Below are 10756 nucleotides of genomic sequence, written 5' to 3'. Positions count from 1 at the left end.
TTTTGTAAGAATTATATATAATTCATTATGTTACATTATGTTACATTTTCTAAGAATTAGAAAAAGATAAGTAAAGTGAACTGAGATTAAAATTAATCTACATTGATAGCAATAAATATCAAAACTAGAAAGAGATAAGTAAAAAGTAAAATTAAATCAAGATTATATACCTAGCTTTAATCTAAACTATTAAAAATGATATTCCAAAGTAAATATCCGAGAATCTATCTGCTTGAAGAAATGATTGCGAATATATCGAAAACATAACGAGAAACGACACGATCGATAGCCAATCATAGCCGTTGTCATAGATCTGTTCGCGTTGCCTGCACTTTTTTTGCACTTTACTATCCTCGCTCTCTCTTTCTCCAACGTCCAATATATATTTATCTCGTTTTAAGTGCAGGCATTTTTGGGAATTTTCAACAACGCGCGAACAAATCTCCGTGCCGTCGCGTACACATTACGACGATGCACATTGCACCAGCCCATCAAGTTCATTATCTCGAGCAGCGTATATTTCATGCCGTAGTACTCGCTCTTTTTTTTCTCCTTCTTTACGCTTTTTTCACCGCCATGGGATAATTTTGATTTTCCCGAGACTCATCGTCGCGATCGAAGGTTAATTGTCCCGCCTTTAATTCTAAGCCCAGGGGACCCGCTAGGATAATTCCGCGACGGAATTCCGAGAGCTCGAGCGCGCGACCCGCGGCCCAAAACGAGAAATGGATACCGAGCACGTACTGAGGAGCGACATCGGGCAATGCCTGAAATTGATAGTGTCGGGGAACGACGCGGCCGTCAACGACGGCTGGCTGATGCTGCAGAATCTGCAGGAACGCGAATTCGGCCAGCTGACCGACTGCGAGGACACCCTGCGGGATATCCTCAGGGGCGAGATAGCGAACGTGTCGCAGGTGGCCAAGATCATGGCCTGGATGTCGAGCCGCATCGCCGAGAAGCGTTTCAACATCAATCCCATATCGAACGACGTCGCCCATCTGCTGCGGAACACGAGGATCGACGATATGTCGCATCTCACGGAGATCCTCAACGCCCTCGCGGATCACCGGGCGTACCTGCCCAGGTCGGCGAATCACACGAAACTCTGCGAGGCGATAGTCACGAGCCTGTCCACCTTTCAGATGCCCTTGGAGCCGAAAAAAATATCCGAGTTCTACGACAACACCGCCAAGATCCAGCACTTTCTCAAGGCGCTCTGTTCGAACACAAAGAACGGCGAGCGTGACATTCTAATGTTTACCTGCCTCCAAACCCTGTACAATATCATATCGGACACAAACAGAAAGCCGGAACCCGGCCCGGGGCTCGCTGCCATATTGCAGCTGGTGGAAGCTTCCGTTATTCCGCAGGCGGTCGACTGGATTCTGTCCCAGTCGCACACCGATCATCAGCTGATACAGGCCCTGAAAGTTCTGTGCAATTGGCTCCCGAAATGGCTTGAGGATCGACTCGGCGTTTGGATCATGGAGTTCATACGTGGCTTGGAGAAGCAGCACAAGTATTCCACCCTTCTCGAGCTTACGGAATCTTCGATAGACATGCTGGTGTTGATGTGCCGAGTGTTGCTGGTACCTGTGATCCGTCAAAACGCTTCCAACATTATATTTTACATCTTGAAGAGGCAGAGCTCGTTGTCGTTCGTTCAGAATGTGGCCAAGAGGATACCGGCTTTGATAAAGGACCTGATGAAGGAAGATTCGGACTCCAGTAAGGAGTGCATACAGAATTTAGTCGACATCATGAAGGTATACAGCAAGAGATTTTCTACCTGCATACCTTGCGGAAACACAGAAAACTATCCTTTTCCCGTACTACCGCGAATGCAAGTCGTCAGAGAGCTCTGCAAGGAGCCGGTGTGGATAGACGAGACGAAGGAATTTGAACCGATCGTGGAGCCGGAGAGGCCGTTGTCTGGCAAAGTCGGGCTGTCCAATCTCGGAAACACTTGCTATATGAATAGCGTTTTACAAGCCTTATTAATGACCAGACAGTTCTGCCAAGAAGTATTGAATTATCGTCCTCTAAACGAATCGGGTAAAACACCCCTGCTGGAGAAACTTCAAAATCTGTTTGCATTACTGTTGTATTCCAAGAGAATATGTTTAGCGCCAACTGAGGTATTGCGAGCGTCGCGACCGACATATTTCTTACCTGGGCAGCAGCAGGACAGTTCAGAATTTCTCTGGTTAGTATATTACTCTTGTCCCCTATGAGCTTTTGCTTCAAATTATAATTTTAAAAAATCTCCATTTGTCATCTCTGCATATAAATGCAAATTTGGATATTAAGAAAGTTCAAAAATCAATCAGTATAGTTGAATAAAATTTATTTTATGTTTATTCTACATTAATATAATCAACTGTTAATAAAAATTCTCTTTGCAGTCATCTTTTGGACGTTCTGCATGAGCAAGAGAAATCCGCCCATTCAAACTGTGGAGGAAACGATAGCGCAGCGAAATGCAAGATTGAGAAGCAGGAAGACGACGAGACGTTGTCGATGGAACCAACAAAAAGTATTATTAAACGTTGGACCACTGAAGAAGATCTAACAGAAGGCTTGGCCTTGCAACGGAAAACGCAATCATTGGCGGACTTTACACGAGGTGATTTTCTATATATATGTGGTTAAATAGATTGTAAGACATGCTTTCTCAAAGTCTCCCGATTTTACTGTTTGTATTTACATCTACATCCTGTATTTGACTTAAATATTTTGAATGTTTTTTTTTTTTGTAACAGGTGAAGAGCTAGGACAACGGCTTAGCGATTCTCATTCGGATTCGACTGACAGCGGTATACAGTCCGTAGGTGGCGAAGAAACGGGCACATACACGTCTCTCGTACACAGAGTGCTGGGCGGAGAGTCCCAGATCACTCACCAATGCGCACAATGTGACACCAGTTCTCGCAACACGGACAAATTTCGCGACCTGCAGTTGTGCTTCCCCGAAGAGATACAGGAGAACCAAGAGGTTTCCGTTCAGGATCTCATCAACTATTATCTCACGCCGGAGAAGCTCACGGGGGAGAACAAGTATCGATGCGACAAGTGCACGAAATTATGCGACGCGCAGAGGATCATTACGATCTTGCAAGCGCCCGCGCACTTGATCCTAACGTTGAAACACTTTCGATACGACTTTGATTCACGATTAAGGACAAAACTTCGGCACAAAGTAGTATATAACGATACCATACAGTTGCCGGTGTCGGCGATACCGTACACCGTAGCGGAAACGTATCACTTGTATGCCGCTGTCGTTCATTCCGGATACAGTATGGATTACGGGCACTATTTCACGTACGCTTGCGATTCCAAGCAGACTTGGTACAAATTTAACGACAGTTTCGTAACGCAAACCACGTTCGAGGACTTCAAGAGCTTGAAACCTCCCGACACGCCCTATATATTGTTTTACGAAAAGTCGGGAGCACATGACGGGCTCTACGAGGACGACAAGCCCGAATTGTCGACTCTAAGTAAACGTATTCAGGAATTGATAGCGAATGATACTACAGATTATATTGAGGAGCTGCGACGTCGAGCGATAGCGTCGCAACGTAGTCAACTTCCGACAAAGCCTTTGAGACAGCATAACAATTCCGACGATGATAATCCGCCTCCCAGTAGCTGTCGCGGTGCAATCGACGTCCCGGCGAATCGGTTTCTTTATTGAATCTGTTACAACACGAACGGCGACGCATCTTGCCAATTGCAAACAACTCTGTATTTGTTCTAAGTATTTTATATATATATATACATAGATAAAAAAAAAAAATCGCAATCAGCCTGTATAATCGCAGAAAGTCGCGTTTTATGGTTCTGTACCATATCGTATCGCTGTGGAAAATTTCATTAAGAATTGATATTAGATTTTACATCTTACGTTTACCAAGTGGAATACATATATCACTGTACATGTACATCACACTACTGTAACTCGACGATAGTTACGCTGTCCGGAAAGTAGTTATGCAGCTCTGCAAAATAGTGCGAAGTGCAATGATAACCAGAACTCGAATCTGTGCAAAACGGATATGTACATAACATATAAATGGATACACATACGAATGATAATTACACGAATGAGCAAATACGTTCATACATGTACGAGGGATGAAACGTATTAAGACTAAAAAACAAATTAGTGTTTTTATTTATTAGTCGCTAATGTATTTGTATTATAATGTGTTCAGCATATTTTTAAATCAGTGTCTCTCGGTTGTTTTTAAATTTATGTATTATTGAGAAGAATTATATATTGGAACATCTCAAGTTTTATTTTTATCATTATTTCGTTTTTATAAAATTTTATGTTAACTGAATGCGTGGGTGTATGCCTATGTGTGCCTATGTGTGCACTATTAAATTATGTTTCCTTAAATACAACACTTTTTATTTTACCTCGGCAGATATATTAAACATTTTCGAAGCAACTATAATTTTATTACATGCGAAGTGTTATTATATTAGTTTTTGTTATTTAATTATATAATTAATTTTTATATGATCAAAAAATTCAATATTATGTTTTTTTTATTTTTTTTTTAAAGTAAATTTTAGTATATTTATGTTCGTTTCGATGAGGCAGTTATTTATTTATTACATCTGGCGAAAGTTGTTCAGTCAGCATTTGAAGTACCTTGAAGAGAAAGTTTCTGAGAACATTTATTTTTTGTTTTCTTGAAAATAACTCGGTTGAATTATTTCTGAATTATTATTTCACTAGGAGTCAAAAATCAAGGGTGAGCAAATAGTAAGTGCCTCACTCTACGTATACAAGATGTTACAAGATTCTACCGATAAAAATCTTTTAGTGTTCTTTATCAATAGATATAATATTCCTGAAACTTTATGTCGGTAGAATTTTGTGAAATTCTGTATATAAAGTGTATAAATAAATTTCTCTCGATAATTAAGTAACTACAGTTCTATATATATAGCTAGTTACTTAATTATACATACATACATATATATATATATATATATATATATATATATAATATTGTTGATGTTAATAAATAATCATCATAACATCGTTAAACTTGAAAATCGATAACTCGCAGATTTTATAATATACATCGTAAATTTTACATATTTATTAAAGGAAGTGTCATCCACGGAATATTTGTGCGAAGTTACCAGTGTTGTTACAAAAATGTTAAGGAAAAAAAAAAGAGAAATACGATCATCGGCTGTGGTTCTTTGTACATACATGCGTTGTGTTATTACAAAACAGTATTTATTAAGTACAAGAGATATTACCTGATTTAACATTGTTGTAATTGTTACGTTGCGATTGCTTGTAAGCTTATTGAATGCACCTTGTCGTAAAAAAAACATAACTTATAAAATAAAATTAGCATAGTTAATAGGTACATGTATATATAATATGTATAAGCGTATGCGTCTTTTTACAATATAATATATGCGATGTTTGTCTAAATGTGCCACACTGAGCCTTTATTTATTATCATTCGATATTCATTGTTTCGTACTTATATTTAAAGTTGTGGATCTTCTTTTAAAAATAGTAATTGAACGTATAACACTATAATATTAGCACTCGTTTATAAGTTATAGCAAGATAAAAGTTCTTCACACGCTTTAAAATTACAAAAGTCGAGAGAATATATTTGTTTTATAAATAATTTGTTTTAATTATGAGGGTACCATGCAACATATACATTCCAAACTCTTCGTCAATCTGTGATAACTTTTTACTGTCGAATTGACAATATTAATTTTTGAAACTTATTATGGAAACGGATACGCGGACTGTTTAGTTTTATTTATAATTAAAAATATACATATACTGTACAGCTTCTGTTAAGGCTGCAATATTCTAGCGGGTACGGTTAATGTTATACATATAATATTAAAATAATTAAATTATATTTGTGAAAGAGAAAAGAAAGATCCATGCATTTATTGTCAATGTCAACTAGAATTAATTGTGCGATATTTAATACCATTGGAATATAGTTCGCTGAAAGATTAATGTAAGCTTATTAATTATAATAAATTTTCTACTAAAAATGTGACGAGATAATTATGTTGTTTTTGCACACCGCTGCCGTTTATTTATTCAAGACAGACAGATACGAGACATTCTGTGATAACGCGATAAAAAAAGAGTTAAAACAATAATATTATGCATTTAATAATATTTTTTAATGAAATATCTTATTATTAAATATCTTATTATACATATAATAAGATATTTAATATGAATTCATACGTTATGCGCAATACGATATTTAATCATTAAGATCACATAACAATTCTTCATCTTCAGGCATCTCAAAAACATTTTTTTTTTCTTAAATGTCTTAAAGACTTTATCATTAATGTCATAAAGTCGTTTTTCTGAACTTAATGAGACGTTAGGAAAATTTTAGGACACGATAATGTTCCTTTTTGTTTGATAATGGCAATTTTATATCAAACTCTTGAAATGCTTTAATAGATAAAGGTGATATGATATTATCTACATCATTTGATACATCTTGGACAGTATAACTCATCGTTACAAATTCAATCATTTAATATTTGTTCGCGGCGTGTGATTGTATTGAAAATATGAAGAAGGTATATTTCGCCGCTATAGCTGGTATGTACACATTGGGATAATTACTAAACAAAAAGACATTTTTTGACAGAATTGCTTGATATTCATCTAATAATTACGCAGAACTTAAACTTAACTTTTTTTATAACTTAAATTATAAACTCTTCTGTAACTAAACTTATTTATAAGTATAATAAAAGCTCAAAAGATTAAAAATCAATCAGAAAATCAAAAGCGTGGAGCCATAACAATGTATTTTTGTAGTATATTATTTATTGTATAATAAAATTGTTTTTTTTTTTTTAATAAAAATTAATAAAATTACTGACATATATTAAATCCTCTTCGAAACTTATTATTTTAATAGGAAATCTCGGTATGCTATCGGTCGGCCAATTTATCGGTTGGGGATCGCCATCCTTGCCTTTACTGATAAATGGTGGTGATGTTGACTATTCCGTACGTTTGAACCTCGAAGAAGCCTCTTGGGTGGTAGCCTTACTTTCTTTGGGTGCCGCCGCGGGTTGCGTTATTTCTGCATTGATGGTGAATGTCATCGGCAGGAAGAACACCATGCTATTTACAGCTGTGCCCTCGATAATCGGCTGGTTGATGATAGTCTTCGCAACATCAACGTGGGTAATAATTGCTACATATTCATCTAGGTACATCCGAGTACTTTCTACAAAATGATACGCCGGATGTGTAAAAAAGCATTGAAAGTCGAAAATTAAAATATTTGTGTGATGGGTAACACTTTCTGTACATATGTCGTATGTATAAGATATAATTGTCGTAAAATTCTAAGCGCCTCAATTAATCAGATCAAATTAAGATTCAGATAAAACTGATAACGTACGCTTCATAGATAATACATTGTTAGCAATAACGTAAATTTTTCATGTGACTGATTGTTGTATTGTTTCATGTGACTGATTTTTTCGTAGATTGTTATCGATGTTATCAAACATGTTATAATAGAATAATAAATGCTCACGATTTATTACACATTTTAAGATAACGATGACAACATGAGTTTATTAAAGTGTCCATAAAATTTAAACTAAAACTAATTTTTAAATTAAATTAATCACAAAAATGGGGTTTTTAACTGTGTAGAAGCAAAAAAAGAGATTCATAGTATCATCTTGAATAAGTTTCCCGAGATAGGGACCAATTTGGATCGTTCAATACCTTTATCATCTCTTTTCTGCTTCGCAGGAGCTATACATATCGAGGTTTACATCCGGACTGGGAATGGGCATCGCTTATACAGTCACGCCGATGTATTTGGGCGAGATATCGCCGGCAGATATCCGCGGCAATTTAGGATCCATGCTGACGGTTGCTGTGAAACTCGGCACTTCGATCGAGTTCATAATAGGCCCGTTTCTTTCGGTGAGAAATCTCGCCCTCGTCTCTTTGGCGGTCCCGTGCCTGTTTGTGGTAGCTTTTGTCTGGCTACCGGAATCCCCGTACCACTTGATGCGCTGCGACAACAAACAGAAAGCTATAAACTCTCTTGTTCAATTGAGAGGCAAAAAGGACGTTTACAAAGAAGCGGACAGTATCGAGCAATCCGTAAAGACTGATTTGGCTAATGAAGCTGGTTTCCGTGAGCTCCTATTTGTGCCAGGAAATCGCAGGTATGACGTCAAATTTCAATCTGTCCGCGTCAGCGAATCAATATGAAACTTTAAAATAAGATTCCTTGCTGTAGCACGAATAAGTAAATAACTATAGATATTAAATTTAAAAATTTTACTAATAATTATTACAAAATCGTTTTTAATATGAGTCATATTTCAATAAAGTTAAAACTATCGTTCTGATAACAGAAGGATGCAATTGATAATTGGTCCGAATGATTTTTACAGAGCCTTAATAACGTTAGTGTGTCTGGGCATGACTCAACAGTTGAGCGGCTCGCAAGCCGTGTTGCAGTATGCTCAAATGATTTTCGATCAGGCAAACGGTAATCTGGAAGGCAAGTACTTGACTATGATACTGGGCGCCGTGCAGATAGTCTGCTCGATCGTCTGCATGACGATCACCGATTGCAGCGGCAGGAAGTCATTGCTGACGATCTCCGCTGTCGGTTCGGCCTGCTCCACCGCCATGGTCGCGACGTACTTTAATCTTCGATATAATCACGTGGATACCAGCAATATCGTGTGGTTGCCCGCCACCGGCGTGATTCTGTACGTGGTCATGTACGCCTTGGGTCTGGCGGCGTTACCGTTCACCATGGCCGGCGAATTGTTCCCCACGAACGTGAAGGCCCTCGGCAATATGATAGGCATAACGACGACGCATGTCACGGCCTTTGTCGTGACGAAATTGTATCCAGTCATAAGCGAGGGTGCCGGTGTGCACTCGCCATTCTGGATATTCACCGCATGCAGTCTCGCCGGTGCTTTATTCACGCTTCTTTACGTACCTGAGACCAAAGGCAGGACACTGGAGCAGATACAGGAGAAATTGCACGGTTTGTCGAAACAGGGAGGAGTCGAGAATGGGGTATCTCCGCATGTCAATCATCCATCGACGAATATTTGAAGAATATATTTGCGAACTCTAATAGTTGGATAAATAACAAAAGACTCGCGATATAATGAAAATAATAAGTAACAAAATAAGTACAAAGGAGCCTTGGAGAATTTAACGCGGAAGTTTTTATCTAAGACTACTATGACAACGCCCTTATCAGCTCTGGTAAAAATAATATCTGCATTGTTCCTGGAGGAAATGTTTAATGGATACACTAACTTGAAGAGTGTTGAGTTAATAGAATTATTGTTAGAAAAAATACCAACAAGCATACATATTGTTTGGTTAGGCACGATAGCATTTTATCAAATGTATATATCTATGACTGAGACGCCATTTAGTTTTGAGTTTATTTTTAGTAGAATATTTCTTACTGTCGTTATTTGTTTATACGGAAGAGAGTAATGTGTAATATTTTATAGAAAAAAAATTTGCCGCTTATCTTTTGAATTAATTACTTTTTAAATCTCTGTGAATATATATAGACTTCCAGCACTGGAAATCTATAGTACACATAACGTATACTATAGATTTTCAGCGCTGACAATGAATTTAGAAACTCAGCCATTCTTTAATTCATTATCTGATATGAAAAGCGCCGTTTATAATTTTAACTGCGATGATTTATTTTACTTTGAACTTTCGATTTGTTTTAAGATATTTATATAGCGGAATTATTTCATATTTCTTTAGCAAACTTTGTATATACGCTTGTCTCTAATGTCTTCAATGTTGCAAAGTTATGGTACCACGATGCGAAGAAAACTAAATTAATAAATTTTATCATTTATTTATAACTGCGTTTATTTCATTTATCTTTTCAATAGTATCTTCTTTACCTTTATATTTCTTCTTCTGCAGTCTACTTTCTTCTTAAATTTAATTTCTTAACATTTCTGCATTTATTAACAAATTTCCTCAAATTTATTCTTTTTTCTTTGATTACCTATCATCTCGAGCACTGAGAAATTTCTAACTCTTTTCTTGCGAATAGGGCAAAAATAAGTAAATATCTGTATTGTTTTCTTTTACACAAAAAATAAAAAAAATTGATATACATTTACACACACACAATGACAGTACAGGAGATCATACAGTAATATCGTTAATAAAAATAATAAAATGTTATTGAACTCAAGGTATTAGTTTCAATTTCATCTTTATTAATATTTAACGTCCGACGGAATCGTGCTTGGGGACAATTTTCGAGTCGAGATTTCTTCGGGACGCGACGAAAAAACCTCGAATGACTTTTTTTTCGTCGAACGCAGCGCGCGTAAACAAGCTCTTGGCGCGCGAAATTCCTGGAAGCCGGTGTCCGCGCGAGCGAATCATCAATCGCGCTGCACTTCAGAGGGGTGCGAGCGGGGTGCGCACTGCGCTCCCGGCAGTCCGTTGTCCGTTCGGCTGCCCGCTGGATCGCGGTCGATCGCGATCGCTCCGCGTTTCTCGTCGTCGTTTACCCGGTTTACTCTTCCGCGACGTGTTTCGCGGCCGGATCTTTTAACAGTCAATCGCCCCGGCGCGGGTCCGTGAACGAACGTGAACGAACGCGATCGACACATCGTTCGATACGCTCATCGCTCGAGTGACCGAGGTCCGAGCGAA

General features: G+C 37.7%; 2 protein-coding genes across 2 annotated transcripts; both read left to right on the top strand.

Moving 5' to 3' along the window:
* Positions 1 to 522: 522 nt before the first annotated feature.
* Positions 523 to 4302, top strand: LOC139815646 (ubiquitin carboxyl-terminal hydrolase 35). Its single transcript, XM_071782693.1, has 3 exons — positions 523 to 2209; positions 2409 to 2629; positions 2766 to 4302. Exons 1-3 carry the CDS (start codon positions 726 to 728, stop codon positions 3701 to 3703), a joined length of 2643 nt encoding a protein of 880 aa, XP_071638794.1. The 5' UTR covers positions 523 to 725; the 3' UTR covers positions 3704 to 4302.
* Positions 4303 to 5619: 1317 nt separating this feature from the next.
* LOC139815649 (facilitated trehalose transporter Tret1) lies at positions 5620 to 10474 on the top strand. Its single transcript, XM_071782699.1, has 3 exons — positions 5620 to 7237; positions 7820 to 8244; positions 8476 to 10474. The coding sequence occupies exons 1-3, from the start codon at positions 6977 to 6979 to the stop codon at positions 9155 to 9157; spliced, it is 1368 nt and encodes a 455-aa protein (XP_071638800.1). The 5' UTR covers positions 5620 to 6976; the 3' UTR covers positions 9158 to 10474.
* The last annotated feature ends 282 nt before the right edge of the window (positions 10475 to 10756 follow it).

Source organism: Temnothorax longispinosus, chromosome 7 (genome assembly GCF_030848805.1).
Source record: "Temnothorax longispinosus isolate EJ_2023e chromosome 7, Tlon_JGU_v1, whole genome shotgun sequence".
In the NCBI taxonomy this organism is placed as follows: Eukaryota; Metazoa; Arthropoda; class Insecta; order Hymenoptera; family Formicidae; genus Temnothorax; species Temnothorax longispinosus.
Note: the sequence above shows the minus strand (reverse complement) of the source record. Positions and strands in the feature narration are given on the sequence as shown.